The following is a 26,932-nucleotide window of genomic DNA, read 5'->3' as shown; positions in this document are numbered from 1 at the left end:
TTCCCACCCTTTCTCTCCCTCCCCAGCTGCCCCTGCAGCCTTCATGGGGCCAAGCCCCACCTGCTCCTGCCCAAGGCAGCCCGTGCTGCACTCCCACCTGCACTCACCTCACACCCATGGACAGCACCCCCCAGCCGCAGCCAGTATACACAGTTTCCCAGCAAGACTATTTCCACTGCTGCTGCCCAGGTACTACTCAGCTCCCCCTGCCTCCAGCGGCTCCTCCTCCTTTTCCTGACCCTGCTACACCTCTCCAGGCAGCAGGTAATGGAGGGAAGCCATAGATTCCCAGCCAGGTTGGGGGGAAGCTGCAGCTGGGCAGCTCCTACCTCAGTACATGGGGGTCCAACTCCAGCTCCAGCTCCTAGCTGCCTTCCACTCACTCGGCCAGCCACAGGTGGCTGCTCATTGTGCCAGCCAGGTGGAGTAGGTGGAAAGCAGGTATGTTAGCAATCCAGTTCCATGCAGCTGGAGGAAGCTTTTGGTAAGAATGACTTTTATATAGCAATGTGTATTCCTTGATCTCAATATGTTTTCTGAAGGCTGTCAGTATAATTATTCCCATTTTACAGATGGAGAAACTGAGGTACAGAAAGGAAAGTGGCATGACCCTAGTTAGCCAGCAGTTTAATGGGAGAACCAGAAAGTAAGCCCAGTGGTGTGAGGCACAGGCCCAGATTGGAGCTGAAGCAATAACACTGGCAATTGTGGCATTGAGTAGAAGGTGTTGTGCTACACTTCTAGGAGCTGCTTGGGCATTCATAGCAGAAGTTCCTAAGGCAAGTTAGCCAAACTTGTTCACATAAGCTTCCCAGTTTAGAGCACTGAAGTAAGTGCTGTGAGAAGAGTGTCCAATGAAAGGGGAAAACGTGCTGATCAGGTGATTAATTAATTTTAAAGGGGGAATTTCTGTTGGGTGTGGGTCTTGCATCCATTACTGGCTGACATTCATTTTCCCAGCATAGACCACCCCCTCAAAAAAAAACCAAACCCAAAAAACAAAAAACATGTCTCATTTTTCAGATTTCTGGGAGTGTCTGGCTGTGATTATACTACTGGGCTTTGCAGAAGCAATGGGCTCAGGGTAAAAGGCTATAGGGATTTTACCCTGAGATGAAGCTGCCTGCTGTGAGAGGGTTAGACAGCCTTGGCCAGCCTGAATGCTTGGATCCACCTAATTGACCACAAAGATCCCCTGAGAAAGTGGAAAATAACCCAAAAAAGTGAATAGTATGAATAGAAAGTGCCTTTTTTCTCCTCCCCCATCCCTCCCCCTTCCCATCCTCCCCATCCCATGAACTAGCTGTGACCTGTCTGAAACCGGATGCCCCTCTTTGCCCTAGATTCTACCAACCAACCAGCCTGCTGTTAGCTAGCTGTGGGATCTCACGTGCATCAAGACGTGGATCTGAGGCTCCAGGGCCTGGTCCCAGACAGCTACCCCACTGCAAGAGTGAGAAGACTCCAGGGAATGAAGCAGAAGTCTGAAAGTTTTTCACTGTGGGGTGTGTGTCTAAATATGTATTTTTTGCACTACTAACAATTCCCTGAGTGTAACTACCAAGCCCCCTATCAGTCATCATTTAAAAAAAAAAACAACAACTCCTGAGATAAAATGCAGTGGGATGCCCAAGCTGCCGTTCTGTTTGAGTTACCCATCCTCTCTGGGCTAAGCCTTTGTAAAGGTTCTGCATTAGTGTGGTAAGTGGGGGTGCGGTAAGAATACAGCCCACTAACTTATACCCAGATTGATAGCGGAGGAGGAGAGGTCAACACAGAGTGGCCCACAACTCTCAGGGTCACTTTGGTTCCTTCAGATGAACCCACTGGGCTTCACGGCACTGGGTGACATCCATTTGGCAAGGGTCTAGGGCCCAGTCTGTACCACAAAGTTTCTCAGGCAGAGCCATGCACAGTGGTGCCTCCCAGAAACATTCAAGAAGCGTAAGGCATCCCACCAGGTCCTGAAGTTCTCATTAAAAATCAGTTTACCAGTGCTTTTTGTGAGCTGTCTTCTGATTTCTGAACTTTGTGCTCTTCAAGGTGAGCATAACCATTAGGGCTGCCAGAATATGAGGCAAAACACAGTTTTGGCCATGGTAACAATTCATTTCATCCCCCCAGCCTTAGTTTATTTGGGCCCAGCCCAGCCCTCTCAGCTGGCTCAGACCCATAGGACAAGTCCCAGCCCATTTGCTCCACCCAACTCTTCATCTGTCTCTTGCCTCCCACCTCCTCTTGCAGCTGTCAAATTTACTCATGCACAGCTTCGAAGGAGAGGGCAGCTTCAGGTAATCTTCAAAGGTAGCAGAGGAAACAGAGGCACAGAGAAGAAAACCAACTTATCCAAAGTTAAGGAGGAGGTCAGGGTGGAGAACAGCCCCTGAGCACTTCAGCCCCAGTGCTTTGTCCTGTCTTTACCACCATGCTACCTTCCTAAGATATATGGTAAGAGCAAAGAAAGGTCTTAATAGTGTGGTTAGTTCCCATGCAGTGTTTAATAAAGGGTTAATTGAATCAGTAACATGGGATGTGTGGGGATTAATCTCCATGCACTAAATAGGGTGCACTAACACTATTGCTGTTAGTATGAAGACAATAACACTGCCTGTCAATATCTGTTGTTCATTCTCTGTGGGCTCTGGATCCCAGAGGACCAGACCCCACTTTCACCCCTCACCTTTCCCTCTCCTGACAGCCTGGTCCTGTGTCCCCTCACAAGCGTCCTGCACCATGCCCTCCAATGCAAATGGGGTGTGAGATAGTGCCAGCATGATCCTGTGCAGCACTGGCAGGTGGCATCCAAGCCTCCCTCCAGGGCTCACTCAGATGACAGCTCCAAGGAGACCCAGCCTGTGACCCCTGGTGCTGCATCTCTCGGATCTAGGCACCCCGGGGCACTGCGCTTCCCACCCCAGAGCCTAATTAGGACCCAGCACTCTGTGGGGCCTTCAAATGGACTCTAATGCCTGAGCAGCTGGGGATGGGAAGCATCCGGGGCTGCACCTGAAACATGGTGGGGGCACAGGGGACTCTGCAGACCAGTGCAACCAGCAGCTGCCTGACAACAAAGGGATGAAACCAACCTGTGAGGACAGACTTGCCCACAATTGGTCCAAATGAGATCCTACCTCTGTACTCCGAACCCACATCGTTATCTCAACCCCTTGCACCCAAGTCCCCAGGCTGTGGCCCCCTCCACACTCCAACCGCACCCCAGGGACCTCCCCCACCCTCTCTGATCTGTCGCAGTCAAGGAGCTGAAGGTGCATCCTTGACTCACAATGGGGTAGAGTGGCATGACGGTGGGTTGTATCCTTCACTGCCTATATGGCACGGAGAAGGTTAATGTCCTCCATTCCCCCACCTCCCGCTGCATTGTCCCCATGAGCCAGCTCCTTGAGTGACTGATGTCCTGTGTGTTATCTTTGTCTGTGTATCTGTACAGCACCAGGCTTAAAGAAGTCTCCCAGCTAAATCCAATGATTTTAAATTTCTTTTAATTTTACCCTGGGTGTTTGATACAGAAAACAATTGGCAGAATGTTTTTGATGGAAGGGCCATAGCTTTGGGACATACTGCCCATGTTGTCTATTAAAAGGAGAGTCCATTAGCTGCTTTAAAGACATATAAAATACATCCATCTATTTAAGTTGATTTTACTGGCTGTCAGGGCATCTGGGAGGTGGTAAGAAGTCAAATTTTGTGGGCAAATACTTGACTATAGTTATCAAATGATTTCCCATTTCCACCTGCACTACAAGAAAGGCTTCAAACATGCTACAAATGAACAGGAGGTCTGCAATGCATTACATTTTAGACATAGAAAAGCAATTTACTTAATAGTTATAAAGCACTTTCATTATGTTTTCCATATTCACAGCTAAATATGGAAATTCACAGAGATTATTTTAGGTCACCTAGCCAGGTCAAGGATAGAAGAATGTATTGTTACTGACTATGAATTCTCATCACCTAACTTCTTTATGGGTTTTCTTAGAATTCTTTACTGCTGAACAAAATTTAGTTGGAGCGGTACATCATTTGATTATGCAATATATGGAATAACATGACTAAATGGAAAAATTTTAAAACTGTATTTCACAGACTTTGAGAAAAAAATAACCCTGGATTTTCAACAGATCTCAGCATTGACCAAATATAGTTTTTTTGCTGAAAAACACATAATGTCCCATCATAATGTCCCATTTACAATGATTCCACATAACTTTCTAAAATTAAGAAAGTTTGAAAAGACAATGTTAAAAGGGGGGCAACTCTTGCTGGAGCTTAAACCTGCCAACTTTTAGATGTTTGCTTCTCTAGACTTTTTTTAGCCAAGTGATGAGTTAAGACATCCAGCCAATTGTGAACTGTAGAAAGCAGCAGCCCAAGGCTCTGCTGCTGCTTCCCAAAGCAACATATCAGTGATGTGACAACTGATGTGTCCTCAACCTACAGAGCCAGATGCTGACTGAGCTGGAGAGGAGCAGAAAGGGAGAGCCAGGAGGTCCTCTTTTGAATATTTTCATCTTAAGGCTAGCGTGACTGGCTGGCACCCTGCTCCAGCTGCAGTTGGATGGGAAAGGCTGGGCTTGAAGTTCAGGTTTGCCACTAGACAAGATTCCTCCCAGCCAGTGGCAAAATCCTCCAAAACCAGCTGTCAGAGCAATTAAGGGCATAGCTGAAATGTGAGGAACAATGTGGTTTGATGGTCTAAAAGCTTGGTGCCAGCAAAATGCCTTGGAGTCTCCTTCATCTATTGCAGCTTCCTGAATTTAACTGAGCACAGCAAATGGTATGAAACTGTAGAGCCCTTTGCAGGTGGCAGTTTCCCTAACAGAACGGATAGGAGCTGCCCTGAAGCTTGGGCTGAGCAATACGATTACCCACCGCTTTCCTGGGACTGGCCTTTGTTGTAAAGCTCCACATAATTATCTTTCAAGGGGAGAGAAGTTTAGCCTTCCAGTTTGAGGTGGGAGACAGGAGCGAATTGGACCTTGAGCTTCATGCTCAATATGTGAGCCAGGAAGGATGAGGACAACAGCAGTATCACCTGAGGCTGGATGTAGGGGTGGGCGGCCAGGTAGGGATTTATGCAGAGATCTCAGGTTCTGCCTGACCAGATGGATAGTCCAGCATCATGAGGTCAGTAACATCTCATTCCACATGAGACTGGCAGGTCCTGTCTCTCCACTACTGACCCCTTCTTTGCGCTGCTTGCAATGAAGAGACTAGAGTTGCAGCTTTCCTGACAATCCGCACGGTGGCAGCTCCATCCTGAGAACTGGGTCACTTCCTCAGATCTCCCTGCACAATATCATTTTTTCCCTGACCCTTTTCCCACTGGCCCCTGCACTTAGGGGCTCATTGCCACAGTGGCGGCATAGAAGGAAGCAACACAGACCTAGCTTGCCCCATACCTTAAGGTGTTGTTGGTGGGCTGCCAGATGGATGCCACCCTTAGCCCTAGGTGTGGGTGAGATCCTGCCTGTTCTTCTGCTGTACTGATAAGATTACACCCCACTCCCATGGCACCAGTGAAAAACATAAGAAGGAAGATGATTCTCCCCACCCAGGGCAAAGACCGGAGCTGCCCTGAGCATGCACTTGTGTATATGTGTGTGTCCCATGCCAAGTTATTCTCCTCTAGTGACTGTCTTGTCATGCCAGCAACAAGCAAGGGACAGCAATGAACCTTTCCTCCCCACCACCACCACCCTGTCTCAGTCACCCCAGCTGAGAGGCAGGGCTGAGGATAGCACTGGTATGTGGGAAGGAGGCTTTGTAAAGCCTATCTGGTCCCCCAAACCCATAGAGTCTTAGGGCCTGCAGGGAGGTGTCACAAGGTCCTTGTCTTCAGGACACACAGAGTGAGCTCAGCCCCTTTGCTCAGGACTGCAAAGGATGGGAACTTGGGCTTGTGCATCATGGAAGTCAGCAAGAAGTGAAAGATTTGGGCCCTGCTCTGTGCATCAAAGAAAGAGACCTCCCTTCCCTCTGTATTCAGGTAGATCCCAAGGTGCTGGGGACTGCCCTGCAGGTGCAGGGGTGTCTCTTCCTTTGTGCCGGCCTTGTAGTGGCCCTCGTCATAGACCAGGGCCAAGGCATTCCACTCAGGCTGCGTGCAGATGGGTCTCATGTCATCCTCTTGCCATATGCCCACCGCCCAGCATCCCCCAAGTGACCCCTGCACCTCCCAGTACTGACGGCCCTCAGAGAACCCCTCCGAGCCCAGCACATAGGGGTAGTACTCAAACACCCCTGAGACACCATGTTCCTCCAGCTGTTGCCACTGCAGATGCACGCTCCTCTGATCCCTGGAGACAATCACTTCAGGGTCCCCTCTGTGACTGCCCAAAGTAACGTCCACTGCAGGCAAGAAGCGGGGAGTCAGGGCAGGGGACACACAGACAGCCTGGCATATAGACAGAGCAGGAAGTAGCTACCAGCCCTTGTGTATGAGAATCTCCTGCCAGGCATATAGGAGAGGGGACAAGCAGCCATCCCAAGCCCTGAATAGGGGGTGAGCAGAGGAGAAATCGCCCCAGGGAGGGGAGTCATCTCAGTTGGGCAACTAGCTCCACTCACCAGCACAGGGAGGAAAGGGAAGTGTCACGGTGTGATTGCATGGAGACACCCACAGGAGACAGACCAGGCACCCCCTAAGCATACCAAGGGGGAACTGACCCCACCAACCCCTCCCAGCCCCATCAGGTTGGCATATAGAGACTAGGTCCCAACCCAAACAGGTCCACATTTGCACAGGGACAGTGAGGCACAGAGTAGAAAACCTCTCTGTCAGGGCTAAGAGGTGTCCCCTGCAGCTGGTCAGCAATCCTCCCCCATTGCCTTGTGTTTGCCCTGCCCAGGCCCTGTTGTTGCTACTGCTTCATCACCACAATGATTACTCTAACTCCCTCTCTACCTCATCCACTCTGGACTAGAGTGGCCATCATAGAGGACATTCCAGTTTTCTGCTCCTCTGTCCTCTATTGATACAAAATCCGATGCCTTTATGTCCTCTAATTATTTTTCTCTTCAAGAGAGAAATAGAGGACATAAAAGTGTCCGATTTCATATCAATAGAAGACAGAGGACAACTGGACTGTCCTCTATGATGGCCACCCTACTCTGGACCCATTCCCTGGGTGCAGGCTGGCACGTGGGGCTTGTGGCACCAACCTGCATAACGGCGAGCCGTGTCAATGTCTGAAACACAAAGAGAGAGTGTTAATATCGACACCCCACGTCGCCAGCTAGTGGGAGCCCAAGAGAGCAGGTGCAGGGATACCCCTTACCCATGAAGCCACAGAGAATGTTTTCTTGGGGGAAATCCCTGGCTCTTGCCAGGTACCAGTTGCTCAAATGTTGCCTCCTTGCCCTGCTGGAAGACAGACAGATGTGTTTCTCTTCCCTCTGAGCTCCCTTCCACCCCCAGTGGTAAGAGAGGATGAGTGAGGATGGGGGAGCAGGGAGTGCTAGCTGAGAAGGCCCTCCCCTGTCATTATCACCATCATCATGATTATTATTACTGCAGCACTGAAGAGCCCTACTTCCTGCTCTGGATAGGCACTGTGCATGCATGGGACAGAGAGAAAGTCCCCCCTTTCCTGAGTTTCCAATCTGAGCAGGGGACAAGAGAGACAGGTGGATACAAACAGATGGGGGGAGGCAGGGTTCAGAGAAGTGAGGAGACAGTACAGTCCTACACTTTTGGAAAGGACACAGAGTACCATCAGCTTAACCACTATCAACTTGTCTAGGGACACCATGCTAAGGAAGGGCTTGCAGGAGGGTGATAGAGGATGAGGTGGGGGCTGTGCAAAGGTTACACAGATCAGCTCCCAAGTGGGAAGGACAAAATGAGAAAAAGCTCCAACATGTGTGCTTGAAAATGTAATGAGTGGGGGACTCAAGCCTTGTACACAGAACAAAGAGGAGCAACCCTTGATGTGGATGTCTTGCTCCTAGGCTCACCGTGAAACAGACATCCTGAAATAAGGAGTCCCTAAAACAGCCACTGCAGAATCAGTTACTCCCAATGTGGAAACTTCAGACTGGAGACAGTGTGGGCTCAGTGAAAACCCATTCTCCACCCCTATTCTGTTTATCAAATCTGGTGATTTTCCAGTGTGGAAGCTAAAGGATGCTGACTCTTTCTGGACATTAACAGGGCCTTACAGTGCCAGAGATAGGGAGGTCTGGTCCTCAACCCCTCTCCTGTATGCAGACTCCAGAGACTGTCTCCTCTCTGTGGTATTTGGTGTAATTTAGAGAGTCTGAACAACTTGTGAATCCTGGTTGATACTATGAAACAGTTGCTATGGAAGTTGGTGCTTTTCAGTAGGCCTTTTCCATAGGCCTCTGAATACAAGCTGAGTTCCTCCTTGTCAGTCAATAGGGAACAAGGCTTGTGGCTTTTTACAATGTTGTTGCTAGAAAATTGCAGTTTGCTTATGCAAAATACCTTGTGTACCACCAGTTTGTGTAAGGCAGAATAGGCCCTCCCTTCTCAGCAACTTACTTCTGCAAATGCTTTCTGTGAACCCGTTTGTGGTAAGGTCCTCAGCCAACTTTACTCAATACGAGGGTCTCTCCACTACTACTGTTAACTATCTGTTTTGATTCTAGGGTGGCATCTTTATTGGAAGTCTGCTCACATGCTATGATGGTCCTGTCCTTGTGGGTCCAGTGCATCATGCAGCCACATAAAGTGGTTTGACTCATTTATTTGATCCATGACTAATAGGATGAAACAATTAATAACATAGTGCTATAGGCACTTCTCTGCCAGTCCTTGACTATCCCCCATGCTTCAGGTACATGATGAGAGGCATCATTTCATATACAAGGCTACCTCTGTATGACTGCCAGTTATACAATTAGTCTAGCTTGTGGAGCTCTCCTTTGAATGACCTGTAAAATATTAAGTTCTCAGCAGGTCCTAAGCATTTCAAATAAGGTATCTTAAAAGCGGTGGACGTTTTTTATCTTAATCTCTCAGCTCCTTACATATCAAATGAGGATAATAGCACTCCTTTACCTCACGGAGAGTTGTGGAAAGAAGTGAATTAATGTATGTGGAGCACTTAGTTACTATAGAGCACAGCACAGCACTTTGGAAAAGCCTAATTGTCCATTCAGAGCATGGTGTGAACAGTGTGCAGCATCCAATGAGAATAAGGTAAAATCTTGAATAGCTGCTCTAACGGAGCACTATCCATCCTGTGCTTTAATGAGACAGGGATCGTGTGGGGAAAATATTATGTGAGCATGTAATCATGAGGGAACTGAATTAAAGTTGCAATTGGCAACTGGCATTTCCTAATTCTTACTTTAGTGTTTTCTTACCATACATTTTTGTATATAACATTTTGGTGGGTTCACCTTTGAGAGTATAACTTCAAATTGGCTCCTCAGCACATTATACCTGAATGCATAATATATGATGTAAAGCAAAGACTTGGTTACAGCTTTGCTAAAATCATTTAGATGTATTTCCCATTGATTGCTCTACTATTGAAACTATCCAGTATAGAGAGAACTTTTTTGTATTACTTTTTGTGGTCAGATTGGCTAAGCAAGGAAATGTCCTCAAACTGAAAAACCTGTTAAAGATTTCTGGAGGTAGCTTTACTTTTTTGGTGTTGTTCCTAATATTTTAATGAATGCTTTCTAGATTTTTTTTATCTGTTCCTGTATCTGAATTTGTATAAACCAAAATAGCTTGCAGTACTTTAGATTTGCAGTGCACTTCTTGGTATAACCCAGACTATAGGAAAGGAAATGGTAAATGAAGATGGTATTGGGACAGCTTAGGAAGAGTTTGTGGTGAGCAAGTGAGCTGTTGTAGTTACTCAACCTGATTCTCTCCTGCATCTTCTGTCTGAAATGTCTTAAGGGACTAGGTGGTAAATTATGCCTGGGTGTTTGGCTTACGTGTATATACATAAAGGTCAAGATCTGCCCAGTTTCTGTTTCTGCGAGTTTCTGTAGCTGCCAGCAAAGAAGGCAATAATATGGCTGGCATTATGTCCAGACTCCTCCAAGCCACCAGTCCCTTGCATCCAGCTTGACAAGGGACAGCCTTCAGCACAAGTCTTGAGCTGAAACCACTAGGCACTTAACATAACACTCTTACTGCTCAGCCACTCTACTCGTGAATCTCATTGCATCTCAAATACCCATATTCCTCATGTTCTCCCTAGATAAAGGACTTCAGGGTACTGGCCATTCAGGAAACATGTCTTCACTTTGTTTCTCCTTCTTCAACCTTAGAGCATCACGGTCAAACTCTCATCCCAGCTGCAGTCAGGGCCCTGTGTTTCATATCCAGTGCTGTGCGCACCCCCCCCCCCCCCCCCCCCAAAATGCATTATGAGCAAAATAGCAGTTGACTGTGATGATGGGAAGGCAAAAGAAGTCACTGCACCCAATGATAAATGCCATCGTTGCCGCCTTGGTATATTTATACTAATATAGCTATGCTGGCATAACTCCCCATGAGGAGATTCTTATTCTGAAGCAAGTGACTCTTCCTTTTAGCCTACGTCACTAGGGAAAGGGCTTAAGCCAAACTGCAAAAGCCACATCATTTTGCAATGAGAGCATCCCTAGTGGGTAGTTACCAGTGTCACCACACCTGTACAATTGATAAAACTTTCAAGAGACAAAATAACTTGTGAAGAAAAAGCAGATCGCTGACAGATCAAAGACAACAGAAGACATTTTGACAGAGAGCCAGGTAATTTGACAGCTTGGTAGTCAGTGAACAGAAGGAATAAACTTGTGCAACAGGACCAATGACAAGAACAAGAATCTTGCCCTCACAGTTGCAAAGGACTAAGGGTGCCCTAGCAAATACTGCAAGGTGCGACTGCCAGCTATTTGCATTTAAAACCACACAGGACACAACACAGTGGCCCTCACCTGCAGGGCGCTCTCCTGAGTCCATCAGGGAATGCTCTGCATGGCGGGCAGCTAAAAATCCTGTTTCTTGAAGTAAATAAATGAAGTGAAGCAAGATTTGCTGTGACTCAAAAAGGGTGCATCATTCAGGCAAGTGGCACCATGGGTAGGACAGACTTGGGAGCTGCTCTGAGGCTTTGGCAGGCCTGCTGGAGCTGATAAGGAATTCTTGTTGTGTGTCACAATTAAGGATCTCTTTAGGCAGGTTGGTATGTACAGAAAATGACACTGAATCCAGGCTCCTCCAGCAGCTCAGTGCAGCCTTTGAGGCAGATGAGGGTCTGGCCTGTGGAAACTGGGCAATGGGCTGTCCTTCGCCTTGAACACTGCTGCCCAGAGAAGGACCATCAGCACAGCCAACACCTCTGCCACCCATGCTCCCGGTGAGCAGGCCTCTCTGGTGGCAACATTTGTGTCCTCTATTCTGTGGACTCCTCAACCACTCTCTGGTAGTGCAGCTCTCCCTTTTTAACCCCAGCTCCTGCCCTAGCTCCTGTCTCCAATTACATACTGGTGTCTCCTGCTGCTGCTTCCCATGTTATTACTTTGGCCCTGAACACACCTGGCCCTTCCCTCTCCTCAAATACGCTCACCTGCACTCCTTCATACCCAAGTGCAGAAGGGAGCATGTCCCAGTGCCTAGGGTCAGCAAAGCAAGGGCAGAGGTTGCAGCAGGAGTCCCTGCATATTCCCAGATTGTTTCAGTGCATGTGGGCAGCAAAATCACAGTGAGATGGAGATCAGCATGTGACACTGACCTGGCCCTTCCTTCCCCTTGGAACTGAACCCACCAAGATGCTTTTCACCCTCCCAGTAACAGTCTCTGACCCAGGTGCTAGAAAAGGGCAGATCCAGGGAGCCATTTTGGGGGATTGTCCCCTGATGCTGTCCCAGTGGCAGCCAATTCCCTCAGGTGTACAGGGACCTGCAGCCCCCTGAAGAGCAGAGGTGGCTGCAGAGGGGCAATATGTGCAGATAGTCACTGCCCTGCCCATCCCCAGCTCTTTGCCTGAGGTCTCTCTTCCTTATGTGGAGCCTCTGGCTCAGGAGTTGGCATCAGCAGAGCCTGGGGCTCTCTTAGGGGCCAGTTCCAGCCAGAGATAGGATTGCACAGCAAGGGGCTTTACCAAAGATCTCTCCTGACACAGACTCACTGGGGAACCAGCAGCTATTCAGCCTCAGTAGGAGTATCTGACTGGGGAAGCTTTGCCCTCCTCAAGTAGACCAAAGGAACACCCCCTCTCCTTCAGCAAGAAACCAAGACCTCTAGTGGCCATAGCTGATGAAAACCATCTTCAGCTTCATCTTCAAGACAGAAACACAGATCTGGACAGCACTAACCAGAACTCTTCTCTCTTTCCCAACTAGGGAAAACTCTCAGTGGCAATGAGGCAGAGGCAGAGTCCCAGAGAAATGCGCCCCTTCAGGCACCCAGGTTTCCAGTGGCCCCCCAGGACCTGGTGCCCATCAGCCCTGCAGATAAAGCACAAATCATAAAATCAGCAGCAGTGGGGCTGAAGCTTTGCTTTCACGTAATTCATAGGTTCATTCATAGATTATGGAGTCAGAAGGGACCACAATGGATCATCGTGTCCGACCCCCAGCCCCTGGCAGGAAAGAGGACCGAGGTCAGATGACCCCAGCCAGGTGACTATCTAGCCTCCTCTTGAAGACCTCCAAGCTAGGTGACAGCACCACCTCTCTTGGAAGCCCATTCCAGATCCTGGCCACCCTTACTGTGAAAAATTTCTTCCTAATATCTAACCTAAATCCATTGTCAACTAGTTTACATCCATTATTCCTAGTCACTCCCTGGGGCGCCTTAGTAAACAGCGCTTCCCCTATTCCCCATTGACCTCCCCTAATAAATGTGGGCTGTGCTAGGATGGCATGGCTGTGTACCCTGCTTTTCTTGGTTTTCTTAAGTGTGGGGCTGAATTCAGCATCCTAGAAATGCAAGAGAGCCCACAGCAAGACTAGCTTGTGTCAATAAAATTGTCTTCAATATTCATAGTTACATACAAGTATGGAGAGTTTTTGTAGCAGTTGGTTATGATTTGCACAGTTGTGAATTTTCCTTGCAGCCGAGATCCTGCTGTGGCTCAATGAGGAATGCCAAGTGACTCCTATGTTTCCCCCTGCCAAGGCACTGTGTTAGAGTAAAATGGTGGTGGGGATGGCTGTGCTTTCTGGTGTCTGGAGGATATAGCATCTGGCATGACTTATGAGGCAAATCCCAGGCCCAAATTCTTGTTTATTATATGGTAGCTGTTGTAACTTTAGGCACCTGTGCTGTTCTCTCAAGTCTCATCTATGAAGAATTCTTTCACTCCATCAGGGAGAGTGCCTTCTCTTGACCCAGGCCAGAGGGAAAGCACCTGGGTCTCACTGCCCTGGTCTAGTTTGTCTAGTGAACTGACTCTGTGACACAGGCAAGTTCACCATGCTCTTCTCTGGACTCAGCTTTAAATGATGGAGGGAGCTGCCCTCATGACCTGAGCGTTACTTCTACTCCCATCTCCTTCAGAGGCATTGGCGACACATACGGGGTGCACGCAGGTGCATTTGCACCCCCTGAGCGTGGCAGTGCATTTCCTGTGAAACAGCGCAGCCAACAATGCTGGTGGCACCTGAGGGCAGTCACCACTTGCCACCCCCACCCCTTGCCACCAACGCCACCAACACCACCAACAGGCATCTGCAGGAGGTCTGTGATCACTGCAGGCCACCGCCAATGCTGCTGGCGGCTTCTGCCGGTGATCTCCAACTGCTGGTCGGTGCTTGCCACCCCTAGCCCTGTTGCTGACAGCGCTGCAGCCGCCTACACCTTGGGGGCACTCAGCGTTCATGTTCAGGGGAGATCAAGACCATGAGAGTAGTTTGCCCCCGCCCGGTCTGAGCCTTTTGAGGGCCACCACCATCACTACCATCACCATGGCACTGTCATGGTGAAGGCCCTTGCAAACTGTTTCCAATGTTGCTGGGGCTGTGGCTGTTAGCAGAGCCTGGTAGCAGACCTCTGTTAAGGTTCAAATCAGTGCACAGGCAATGTGCTTGAAGGGGAAAAAAACATTTTTCTCCTAAACATTGCAGACATTTGGATGATCATTGCTACATCCTTGAAAGAAACCCAGAAATTTGGTGTGGTGAAGGGGTGGGGGTGTGATTCTGGATAGTGGGAAAGGCTCATAAGCAAAGGAATGGCTTGCTACAAGCTCAGATTTATTCCAGGCTGCAGTGCTCTACCTGCTCTGCAGTTATACAAGTCATGCACAAGAGCCCCATCCCATCTTTCTATCTGTTTAAAATGTCTCCCTCTGAGACTGTGAGAGGGGTGTGGGCTCAGCACTGGATTGTAGGGAAGTACCTTAGGATCATAGGATAGTAGGCCTCGAAGGGACCTCACAAGGCCATCTAGTCCAGCCCCCTGCTCAAGGCACCAGCATCCCCGACTAGTCCATCCCTGCAAAGTGTCTGTCTAACCTGCTCTTGAAAGTTTCCAAGGATAGAGCTTCCACAATTTCTCTAGATAGCCGGTTCCAATGTTTGACCACCTGCATAGCTCTCGTGCTAGAGAGTTGTAAAATGATGTGGGTTGCCCAGTTTCAGCCAAATGTTTGCTATGCTTGTAACATGCAAACTCCGGGGCACAGCTCCTCCATAGAAATACTCTTGGCAGGGACTGAAATCAGGGATCAGTGCAGCCAGTGCCAGCCCAAGCCAGAGCAAGGCCAAGCCTAGCAGCACCAAAGGCACCAGGGTACCTGAAGCATCAGGGCAACCAGTTGTGCAGCTGCTAGTTAGAGTAGCCCTGGGGGCAATGACCTCAGCCCACACCCCTTAGCCCTGACAAGCTGCTTGGAGTGGACTGTAGGCTTGCAGTCAGAATCGTCCCTGGGGCCATGCTTGACCATATAGCCACAGCCCCATGTGCATCATGTGTCAAGACATTATCACAGAATCATAGAAAGTTAGGGTTGGAAGGGACCTCAGGAGGTCATCTAGTCTCACCTCCTGCTCAAAGCAGGATCATCCCCAGCTAGATCATCCCAGCCAAACTTTGTCTAGCTGGATTTAGAAAACCCCCAAGGATGGAGCTTGCACCAGCTCTCTGGGTAACCTAGTCCAGTGTTTTACTACCTTCCTAGTGACAACATTTTTCCTAATATCTAACCTAAATTTCCCTTGCTGCTACTTGAGATGATTACTCCTTTTTCTGTCATCTGCCACCACTGAGAATAGCCTAGCTTTATCCTCTTTTGAATCCCACTTCAGTTAGATGAAGACTACTCTTGTCTGCGCTCAGTCTCCTCTTCTCTAAACTAAATAAGCCCAGTTCCCCCAGTCTTTTCTCATAAGTCATGTCCCCCCATCCCCTCACCATTTTAGTCACCCTCCACTGGACTCTCTGCAATTTGTCCAAATCCTTTCTGTAGTGGCGGGGGGGGCCCAAACTGGACACAGTACTGCAGATGTGGGCTCACCAGTGCTGAATAGAGGGGAATAATTACTTCTCTTGACCTACTGGCAACACACCAATAAATGACTTATATTCAGCTTATTATCCACTGTAACCCCCAGGTCTTTTTCCAAAGAGCTGATGTCCAGACAGTCTGCCCCCAGCCTGTACTGGTACATGGGATTATCTGTCCTAAGTGCAGGACTTTGCACTTGTCCTTGTTGAACCTCATGAGATTTCTTTTGGCACAATCATCCAATTTATTTAGGTCACTCTGTATACTAGCCCTACCCTCCAGTGTACCTACTGCTCCCCCCAGCTTGGTGTCATCTGCAAACTGGCTGAGGGTGTGCACTGTGCCATCCTCCAGGTCACTGATGAGGACATTGAACAAAACTGGCCCCAGGACCGACCCCTGGGGTACTGTACTTGATACCAGCTGCCAGCTAAACATCCAACCATTGATCACTACTCTCTGAGCCTGATGCACCAGCCAGGTTTCTATCCACCTTACCATCCATTCATCCAGCCCATACTTCCTTAGCTTGCCTGTGGGAATGTTGCTGGAGACCGTAGCAAAAGCCTTGTGAAAATCAAGGTACCCCACATCCACCGGTCTCCCTGCATCCACAGTCCGTCACCTCATCAAAGAAGGCAATGAGGTTGGTCAGGCATGACTTGCCCTTGGTGAGCCCATGCTGACTCTTTCTAATCACCTTTTTCTCTTCCAAGTGCTTAAAAATGGATAGCTTGAAGGTCTGGTACATAATTTTTGCAGGGACTGAGCTGAGGCTGTCTGGTCTAGAGGTCCCTTCTTGTTTGGTCCTCTGAGGAAAAGAGTCTCAGGCTTCAGTCTCCCCTTCCAGTTCCCCTCGACACAGCATTTAATGAGAGGTTCAGATGCTTTGTCACTTAATGTCACACTGGCGGACACTGCTATGCAGTGCAGTGCCAGGGAATGACCCTGTTCTGGGAGATCTGGACCTGAGCCCCAAGGATGCTGATGTCACAGACAGTGAGCCCAGCCCTCTGCTAGCTGGCCTGAGAACAGCTGTCAATCTCCGCTGAGCTGCGTTGGGTTGGACATCAGCTTGTGACCCCAAGATGTCAGGCTGGGCACTGGCACATCCGTGATGCATGTGGAGCCAGAGATATCATTTCCTTGTCAGGACATTGCAGAACCTCAGCTACAGCCTCCTCCTCCCCCACAAACACTTGTCACACCCCACAGTGTGGTGGAGCCTGGGTCATGGCTGCCGTGGCTCAGGTGATGAGAAAATGTTTGCATTGTCCCAGGCAGGAGGCTAGTGTACTGTGAGCAGCGTTGCTGAGGCCAGTATTAGGAGCCAGAACAAGATCCAGGGGTCACATGTGGCAAAAGGGTGGAAAATGGGAGAGGTGCCAAAGAGAATCACAGCAGCAATTCAAAGCTTGGAGAGAGCGCCTTACAGCAGGGTGTCAAGAATATGGCCCCTGAGCTGGACCCAGTCTGCAGAGCCACGTTCAGGTCTGCAGGACTCCTGGAGGGGACAAGAATTTGCAGGTGGGACAAGCAGTTAAGCAACCACAACTGAATTGCTGGGTGTGGAGCCGCAGTGGACATGTGTTTCGGCAGTGACGGAGTGAATGGCAGTGGCGTTAATCCCTGAGGCTCCCTGAGCTGACACCGTCCTGCTCTGATCACTGCTGCCCCTGATGCCACAACTGCGAGGGGGAGGGTCTGTATCTAGACTGCCTGGACCCGTGCAAGCCACATCTAGCCTTGAGTGCCAGGGGGAGGCTAAGTGAGTTTAGTCCCCAGGGCCTTGTTTCTTCCAGTGGAAAAGACTCTGAAGAAACTTGCGCTGCAGCAGGGATGCACAGTTGGGTCTTTCCCATGCCACACCAAAGAAACAAAAACCCCCCAAGCCCCCATCCCCCGTGGCGGAGAGAACCTGACTCCAGTGACTTGGTAGAAATATTCATCACAGCGGGGTCCCATAGTTGGGGTGGGGCTCTGTCCCCTGCTATTCAGACAACCCTGCTATAAGGGCCTGTTTGTGAACAGTGTGCTTTCACCAGAAAAAACATACTGGGTACCAAAGGGCCCCGAGTATCCCAATGGAAAAACTTGGGAGAAACCTGCGTTCCAGCCGGGATACACAGGAGGGTCTTCCCCTTCCCACTGGCCTGTCTTGAGTAGCACAAAGTCTTGGCTCTTCTGCCTTGCTCACCATTTTTATTCCTCTGGGCTTGACACAAACACCACCTTGGAGCAGAAAAAGCTTTTTCCCTTTGCAGCTTTCTTTAGACACCTACCTGACCACCCAAGGATGACCCTCTGAGGAGCAAAGGCTTTTCCCGGTTAAACAGTATTAGCAGCTTCTCAAGCAGCTCTACCGTGACTCCCTGAGCTAAAAATACCAGGTTTGTCTCGAGGGCTGTGGCACCTGTGTTTTCTATGGCAGCGGATCATGGTGGCGTCTTTCTTTTCTTGCATGTCATGAGCTTGTACTTCGCACAAGAATACGAGGTCAACACCACGTCTTACTAGAAAGGAAACTTAAGCTCAACTTTATTATACTACATCTACTCTTAACTTCTATGCTAAACATTACACGTGTTGCCTTTGTTTTCTTCTCTCTCTCCCTGGCCCTCAAAGGCCTGTAGGGCAGGCTACATGCACAACAGGCACCGCGATGGTCTCACTATGCCCAGTGCCTCAGAGGAAGGCGAAAAACCCCCAGACGATAGGTCTGTACATGAAGGGGGAAAAAATTCCTTCCTGGCCCCAACCGGCGACCGGCAAAAGCCCTGAGGCAGGGGTTGACAAAATGCCATCCACACAACAAGATTCGGGTCAGTCGGTGGCTTCTGTGGTGGCTTCGGCACTGTTGCAGACTTCTTCTGTAGCCGCCAGGCTCCCCGTGAGGTTTTGGAGGTCATGTTCAGTGAGGGAGATGTTCTCGGGGTCAAGGTGGTTTCCAGCTGTCGCCATGCAGTGGAAGAAAAGGCAGCAAAAGATTAGATCCATGCATTGCCACCCTGATGCAAAACTCTGATGTGAGCAAGAGGGGACTGAGAGCTTTCCCGTGACACAAACGCCAGAACGTTTGAATGAGGGGAAAAATATAGACCATCCTTAAGTTCCTGCATGGAAGCAGCTAAATATCTTTAGGCATCCCCTATGCAGCCACATTCAGGGTGATGTAGACGCTCGGCTTGGAAAACCCCAGGCCCAAGAAGACCATGGTTGAGAGAGCTAGAAGAATGTAAAACAGGTCTTCGCCTGTGCGAGACACAGGAACCTTCAACAGCAGGCAGAAGGTTCAGCCTTTCCCGGGATAGCTTCGCCACTTGGGGCAGGGGGGGAGGTTTGTCCAGGGGCAGCAGGGCATGAGGCAAAGGCTCCTGCCAATGACAGGAGGAGAGAGGAATGTGTTGCAGAGGATGGACGCTAGGACTGGTCTCTTTGGGGCAGAGGGGAGAGTACCCCACACACGGCAGGGAGCAGGTTTGTGCTACTGCTGTGAGCCTCCGCCTCTCTTCACACAAATCCCTGCTCCCCAGAGGCAGAGGGGACAGGACAGTACCTGCAGGTGCAAGTGTGGGCTGCTGGAGAGCAGAGGGGGTCGCGGAGGAGCTGGCCAGCAGGCTGTGCCCTTGCAGTTCTTCAGGCAGCTCTTTGAAGCACTTGATAAGGAGCAGCTTGCTGACCACCCTGACGGGGATTTGCTTCTCCTGCAGAGGCAAAGAGGCAGTCAGAGCCTGCGCTGCTCCATGAAGACAGGAGATGGGGGAGGGGTCGTGGTCCCTGGACCCAGCGCCATCTCCACCCAGCAGCGTTCCCTCTATGCTGCGCGGTGCGTGCGGCAGCGCAGGTGCGCCTGGCAGCATGGCATCCGCACACACCGCACAGCTCAGAGGGGACGCTGCCAGCCAGCCCCCCCAAGCCCCTAAGTGACATACTGCCCCCAACCTCCAAGACAGGCTCTTCTCTGACTCCCTAGTGAGCCCACAGCCCAGTTCCCAGCCTGCGGCAACCTGAGCTCCCGTCCCACTCCCCACACACCGCTTTGGCACCTCTTCAACATACGCCATAAAAGGGGAAGCAGCTCAGGCCCTCATGATCTGCTCAAACCTGCCCTCACTTCCCCACCGCCAGCGATCCCTGCATGGAGCAGGGATTGGGCTGAAACCAAGGGTTTTGGTAGAAGCCCAGTGAAACAGGGGCAGGTTCCCACAGGGTCTTTTTTCTGGTGAAGGTAGGGGATGGCAGCCTCGGGCAATGGGGCAGATTGGAAGGTCCTACTGACTGCATCCTCCATTCTCCCTGAAGAAAGCTCAGGTTCAGACACAGGAGGAGAAATGGTCCCTAACACCTGGATCTCTGCAGCCAAATCCATCTACAGCTTCCCGCTGATTCTTGGGCTGGCTCTGAGGAGGTGGAGGGGCAGAGCCATGGGCACATTTGGGCCTAGGAGGAGTGTTTCCCTGTGCTCAGCTGGGTACAATCTGCAGGGCTTCCTTCCTCCCCTGGCTGTAGGGACGCGGCCCTCTTCCTTGTACCTCCCGAGCACTGTTTGGCACCTGCTTCCTGTCTTTGCATGGTAGGACAGTGACAGTGACAGTGCCCCCTCCCCCCCACACCTGGTGATGGGATGTAGTGACTTGAGGTGGCACACAGGGGCCCTGAGCTCACTCTCTTTTCCCCCCTCACTCACCAATGTGGCTGCTCACCTTGTGCCCAATCAAGCGGCCGGCTTCCCCCAGGATGGAGTAGAGGAAGACCAGCCCAGCTTGGCTGACGTGCGTCTGGACACCATGAACTGCTGCAAGGACTCTCTGAAGGAAAGATCTTTTCTGCTCCTCCAACAAGATCTTGCTCCACCCCTGAAAGGAGACGACGTAAGGCTTGGCGCTTCCCACAGACAGGCTCCACTTCTGGGGCCTGGGACCACCTTGCCCTGGAGACTTGCAAGCCTCGAGCCCACAGCAGGAGGAGCCCTGTGAGCTGGAGAGAAGCGGGAGGCCTTTCTCCACACACCTTGAGTTTTGCAAGGGCTGGGCATTGCATCCTCACCTCTCCGACTCTCGCCAGGTCCCTGTAGTTCTGGACCTGGCTCTGCTCTGCCTGGCGCTTGCACCGCAACTCCTCTGCCCCTCGCATGTCTTGGCCTATGACAAGTGGAGATACATGGCTCTGAGCTGCCATCCTAGCTTTGGCGTGCAGTGTCTGCCCAGCACAGCTCTGGCTGTGCTTCTGGCAGTCGGGAGGGCATCGTTCTGCAGGAGCCAATTGGGTCCTGCCATCCTGGCACCAGTCTGGGCTGGGGAGGGCTTTGGGATGGGCTCCCTGGTCCCAGAAATCTTCCATCCTCCCAGGCTTCTGGGAGCCACTGTTTGCATTCAGGTCCTGCGCTCAGGCTGGATGTCCTTACCCCTCTGATGTAGGAGGATTTGCGCCAGCCAATACACGCTGCCCCTGGCGTAGCAGCTGGTGCTCTCCACTGGGTCGTTGATGGAGAGACCCAGGCAGGCTGCCATGTCCCCCACCTCAGGTAACTCTGGGGAGGCCTAAGCAGGGGGAGAGGAGCAGAGAGTCCATGAGCGTCCTACCTTCCCTCACACCAGATACCCAAGGCCCGGCTGTGTCTCTCCACCTCCCCCCATTACCCAGCAGGAGGGTGGGGAGGCAGAGATCCTAGTGCTGGAGCTTGACATCTCTTTCTTCCCATGGCAACCTTGAGCCCCGGGTCTTGCTCAGGGCCCCAGGATGATTCCCTGTGCCTGCTGCTGCAGGGTAGCAAAGGCCCCAGGGCCAGGGCTGACCATGCCTTGAGCACGCCACAGAAAGGAGATCCCTAAAGAGCCAGGGGGCCTGGTCTGAAGCTCAGTTCCCAGCTCTGACCTGACTCTCCCAGGAGGGCCCTGACAATGGCAGCGGACCAGGATGCTGGGGGTAGGGGCTCACTGACCTCAAACTGTGGGAGGAGCTGCACAGCAAAGGCAAGCACCCCGGTGACGATCTTCATGCCCAGTGCTCGGGACTGGGCATCCGGGGTCTCCATCCAAAATGTAAAGTGCTGTAGGAGGAAGATGTTAAGATGAATGGGCACGTGCCCCTGCTGTACCCAGCAGCCTTGCCCATGCCCTCCTCCTCAGGGCAAAGGCTTTGAACTCAGGCTTGGCCATCTGCCTTACACTTGCAAAGAGGCTTGCTGAAGTCCAAGGGCTGGAATCTGTCCCGCCCTGGGTCCAGCCCCTCTGCATCATGCTCACCTCCCAAATGGAGTATAATTTGCCCAGGCTGGGGGCGCTGAACAAGAAGCGGCACAGCAGGCCCTGCAAGTACTCGACGTACAGCCTCTGCATGACCTGGAAGGGGAGGGAGAGCCCAGGATCAGTGCCACACAGCCTAGGGCCACACCTGCCAGGGGGTGGCTTGTGGGCCAGGGCAGTGGCAGGGGCCCCTACCTGGTTGCGATGGCTCTCATGCCCGATGGCCAGGAAGCTCTTCTCGATCGCAGCCCGCAGGAGGCGCGACTCCAGGCCTGGCTCCAGGCTCAACTTCAGCTCGCTGTCAGGAGAGAGGAGAAGACTGAGCTCTGGGGGTGGGGGTAGCACTGGCTTGGGCAAGAAACAGTCAGGGTACCTTGTCCTGACCGGCAGGATTGCCCCCGGCCCATGGCAGAGCTTGGCGACTCGGGCAGCGTTCCCGGTACCTGAGGCTACGGATGGCGTCAATGCTGTACGCGAGGATGTTCCTTCTGTCGGCCTCCCCAGAGATGTTTTCCATCATGTCCTGGGAAACCCAGACGGGGGTGAGCTTAGGGTCTCACAGGACAGAGCCACGTCCCACACGGGAAATGGGCCAGTGCTCCAGATGCAGGCAGCAGGATCCCAGCCAACCCGGGAGGTGCCTCACCCATCCTCCACCAACCCAAGCAACCGAGCTGGTCCTCTCCATCCCACGGCCTTGCAAACATGCCAGTTAAACCACTCACTTGTTCCCTGTTCTCGCCCTCCTCTGCCTTCCAAATGCAGAACTGCCCCCAGCCTCTACCAAAAACTTCCTCATCTGCTGCCCCGGCCCAACACCCAGGTATCTCTGGTCCTCTCTCTGAATCATCTCCACCTCTCCCTTCCTTCCTGGCTCATGAGACCATTTCTCCTCTCCTTCCATCTCTCCACACCATCCTCTGCTGCATGCTACGCACCACGATCTTCTCTACCACGGACACTTTCAGGCCTTCCAGCTCCATGGCCACCTCTGTGCTCTGCTCCGCGACTGCGCTCAGGGTGAGGATTGCTAGCAGGAAGCGCTTCCCCTCCTTCCCCTCCAGCGTCTAACGGGAGCGGGACCGAGGCAAAGGCAGGCTCTCAACCAGGGGCCTCCTGCTTCTCCCCAACCCTGTGCGGGACTCAGGCCTCCTGGGAACCGTACTGTGCTGACATGCACCTGGTCCTGGGCCGGCGGGATGGGGTGCAGGGGCCGTGTGTGTGCAGGGAGGGGACCCGGTTGGGCCTTCACAAGCACACCCACCTCCAGCAGAGCTCATGGCCTGAGCGTCTCCCCTTGCGGGCTTCAGGTTCCTAGGGACGGCTTCTCCCCACGGGCTGGATGTGGGAATGCAGGACTGACGGGGGGCTGGCCCCATTGGGGAAGTGTCATACCTTCCCTGGTTCCTGGAGGTGTTTTGTCACGAGGAGGAGGGCAGCTTGCTCCGGTGGCCTCCCATCTTCCTCGTCCTCGTCCTCGTCCTCGTCCTGGTCCTCGTCCTGGTCAGTGGCCAGGCTGGGAATCACTTCAGTGGGGAGGAAAGGGGAGAGGGTGAGTCCAGGACCCCTGAGAGAAGGGAGGTGGGGCGCGGGGGACAGAGATGGTGCCATGCTGCTCTCGCCAGCACAAGAGGCCTGTCAGCAGGAGTCTCACGTGGTCCATCTCCAGCACCCTCCTCCTCCCCTGCAGCCTCCCGCCCCATGCCTGAGAGGAGGCTGGACTGTCGCTGCCCCCCCCGGGAGGTGCCTGTCCCCATCTCAAGTGACCCTGGCTCCTCCTGCAGCCCATCCACACCGAGACCACATGACTCATGGACAAGGAGGGTCATGTGGCTCAGCCCCCTTGCCTTCACTGGGATCCCCCCGAGCAACTTTTGGAGGGTCTGCTTGGCCTCACAGAGTGACTGGCCCTGAGACCTCCTGGTCCCCAGCGGCCCCCTCACCTGTGTGGCTGGCACCAGGGGCTGGGGTGGTCCCCGACTCCAGGGAGCTGTGAGCGTCCTCCTCCGAGGAGCTGCTGCTGGAGCTGGTGTTTTGGGACTCCAGGCAGCTATCGGAGTCCCCCGAGGAGGAGCTGGGGCTCGGGCTGGTGTTTCGGGACTCTGGGGAGCTGTTGGAGTCCCCCGAGGAGGAGCCGCGGCTGGGGCTGGTGGTCCCGGACTCCAGGGAGCTGTGCGAGTCGTCCCAGGAGGAGCCGCAGCTCAGGCTGGGGCTGGTGCTCAACTCGCTCAGCTCCTGCCCCAGGGAGGAAGGGCCCTCGTCCCAGGCTGTGCAGGGGGCTGCCTCCTGCTGTGGGCCTGCAGGGTCGGGCTCCAGGCCCCTCGATGCCACGGGAGGGGAGCTGCGCAGCTCTTGAGCCTGGCACTGTTCTGGTGCCGGCTCCTGCTTGCTCAGGCGTACCCAGGGCCACCTCCATCTGGTCCGGGAAGTGGTGGGTTTCCCGTCCTCCTTTCTCCTGCTGTCAGGAGCTGCCAGTTTTCTTCGGCAGCAGATGGGGCACAGCCACCTCCTTGCCTTGATGGGCCCCTCATCATCATGGCAGGCACGGCCCAAATCCTCCTGCCCAAGCCCCCTGCTCCTCTCTGCTCCCACGCTGACCACCTTGGCCGATCTCCGCCTTAGCATCTGCCGCAGCCTGTCCATCCTGGCACCCAACAGGAGCACTCATGACCTGGGGTCCAGGGCACCCCCTCCAGACCCGTCTCCCCACTGCCCTGCTCACCCGGGGAACAGGCACATGGACCCTGGCTTTCACCCATGCCCCCAGCATCTCTGGTGCTCGGGTTCGTAGGCGGGGAGAGCCTTGGGCTCAGGCTCAAAGACCTGCAGCTGGCTTGGACACCCAGCTCCCTGCTCCTGCCTCTCACCTCTTGAGTGGCCATGGGCTGAAGCCCCTGGGAGCCCAGGCAGCCCCTGGGATGGATCCTGCGGCTAGGATTTGGCAGTGCCAAACCGAGGAGGACAGGGGCCCCGTCCCTGGCACCTGCTGGTGCCCAGCACTGCCACATCTTTGGCCTCCCTGCAAATTCAGCCTGGGCAACACTGGCTGACCTGGGAGGGCTGGGGAGCTTCAGCACCTGGGCATGTTTTCAACCCCCTGGAGGTGGTGTTAAAGAGCACCAGGGCGGGGGTCACCACATTGCAGGGCGCTGCATTTCCTGCCCCTTTCTGCAGGTCCCTGCACAGGCATGGGAAGACCCGCGGCACGCTGCAGGCCCCTCACCTGCCCTGGGGGATGGAGCGCTGCTGGGCGGATGTTCACTGGCCCTCTAGATGCCTCGCTCTCCTCCCTTTGGCTCCCGAAATGAGGCCTCCCTCCTCGCCTCCAATGAATGTCACACCACGCCGCCTGGAATCGCAGTCGCTGCCGTCAGAAGGGGCTGACGCCTACCCCTGAAAAGGACTATGCCACCGTGTTGGAAGCCATCCGCTTGCACAGCCCCTTCCCCTGGAACAAAATGGCACCTCTCCTCCCTCCTGTCCCGTTCCCTCTCTGCTTGCCCCTGCCAGCAGTCGTCTTCCTCCCAGACCTTCCCTTGCGGGCCCTTTCCTGATATGCAAGAGAAACCCCTGCCACCCTCCTCACTCCGCTTCTTGCACCTCACAACTGTTTTTGGCTTCTCCCTGGAGCTCGTCTTCATGACTGCTATTACCCAGGGGAGACCAAGTCCCCTGCTCTGCACCGTCAATAAAGGTGGCTCTAATTGGATTGCGCCCAGTGTTTTAGTCCGCACTGGCTCTGCACCACGCTTCAGCCATCCTGGCACGGTAAGTGACCCCTGGCCAGGACGCGTTTCGAAGCTGTGCAACACCTGAGCTGGAAAAGGCCGGCTGAATCAAAGATATAACACATACAAGTTAGTGCGCAAACATTTCATATTGCCGCCTGGGCGGGGGGGGGGGGCCTCGAGAGCATGCCCAGCTCCTGCTCCCTCACACACAGCTGGCAGGGGACGTTTGCCAGCCCCTCTCTCCAAAGCAAGGGTCCTGTCGGCTCCGTCTTCATTCTTCACTTTTTTCCAAATACAGCCCACAAGCCTGAAAGCAGAAGAGACCCTCGCTCCCCCCCAGCTCTGCCTCTGTCTGCTTTGCCTACGGACCCGATCCTTACCTGCTCACTCCTCGGTGAGAGATCACAGAGCGAAATCCTCCCTCCGACCGGTTCCCCTGTCGCTCTTCAGCTGGCGTCTGTGACTTGGGATCAGAAACAAGACAGGACTTCAAAATTGTAAGAACACGCATGAACTACTCCCGCCCGTGGACAGTGATTTCACCCAGGAGATGAATGCTCAGCCGGGGAATTGACCCGGGATTGTGCTTCAGTTCTGTACGTCTTTAAAAAGGAGGCGAAACCAAATCTCCAGGTGCCTGTGATGGGTGGGTGCGGTGGCTCCGCGTCCTCCCTCCGGGAGAGGGGGCAGCGCTCTGCGCACCCGCCTTACCCGTGTCCCTGCAGACACCGGGCACCCGGCAGCACCGCTCCAGCCTCCGCCTGCAACTGCCTGGAACCCGCAGCGCCGCGATGATACGAGTGCTGCCGCGGCGACGCACGGGGACGAGTTCCACTGCCCCCCCACACCCAGCGCTGCAGCCCCTCCGGCCGCCAGCCCAGCCCCCATTTCCACCTGACCCGCTCTCCACGCTGCCTGGGGACGGGCGTCCCTCTGGCCAGACCTGGCACTGCCCCAAAGCAAGGGCAGGTGGAGGAAAAGCCCAGTTCCCACACCTGCTTTGCTATTATCACCTTGTTTTTCACCTGTGACAAAATCAGCAATGGGTACGGTCCCCTGTGCATAGATCTGTTCGCACAGCAATGTACCCCTGCTGACTAGCTACACCCCTGCCTCGCTCCCTTGGCTTGCTCTGCGTTCCCTTCTCTAAACTGATGTGGCGGACCAGACCGAGGGCCTTACACCAGCCCTGCACACAAAGCCCAGCTCCGGCTGCTCCAGCAACCCCAGGAAGCCCATCCTGAGAAGCTGCATATAAGGACCTGTCCTGGAAACCCTGCTGGCGGCATGTTAGAGACCAGCCGATACATTTCCTATTTGCTGAAGGGCCCTGGAGGAAAAAGGCACCTGCCCCTTTAAATGCCAACCCAACGCTGGCATGTCGCCCAGCCTAAAGCCAGATGGGGGGCTGAGGGGTGCAGGCCGCTATCTGTGTCCATGGACTGCCCTCCCTCTCCGTGCCCAAAACACATCTGTGGCAATCTGACCAACTCCAAGCAGGAAGGCACCT

General features: G+C 53.0%; 1 protein-coding gene across 1 annotated transcript; it reads right to left on the bottom strand.

Annotated features, from left to right (window-relative positions):
• Positions 1 to 17,983: 17,983 nt before the first annotated feature.
• LOC132249419 (uncharacterized) lies at positions 17,984 to 26,198 on the bottom strand. Its single transcript, XM_059724500.1, has 14 exons — positions 26,134 to 26,198; positions 24,915 to 25,885; positions 23,635 to 24,335; positions 23,087 to 23,217; positions 22,630 to 22,758; positions 22,135 to 22,214; positions 21,887 to 21,989; positions 21,692 to 21,787; positions 21,388 to 21,495; positions 20,851 to 20,986; positions 20,493 to 20,587; positions 20,150 to 20,302; positions 19,003 to 19,150; positions 17,984 to 18,397 (listed from the first exon to the last, which is right to left on the bottom strand). Exons 3-14 carry the CDS (start codon positions 24,332 to 24,334, stop codon positions 18,270 to 18,272), a joined length of 2,007 nt encoding a protein of 668 aa, XP_059580483.1. The 5' UTR covers position 24,335; positions 24,915 to 25,885; positions 26,134 to 26,198; the 3' UTR covers positions 17,984 to 18,269.
• Between the last annotated feature and the right edge of the window lie 734 nt (positions 26,199 to 26,932).

The sequence above is a fragment of the Alligator mississippiensis genome, chromosome 3 (genome assembly GCF_030867095.1).
Source record: "Alligator mississippiensis isolate rAllMis1 chromosome 3, rAllMis1, whole genome shotgun sequence".
Classification (NCBI taxonomy): domain Eukaryota; kingdom Metazoa; phylum Chordata; order Crocodylia; family Alligatoridae; genus Alligator; species Alligator mississippiensis.
This window is presented reverse-complemented; position numbering and strand designations above follow the sequence as displayed.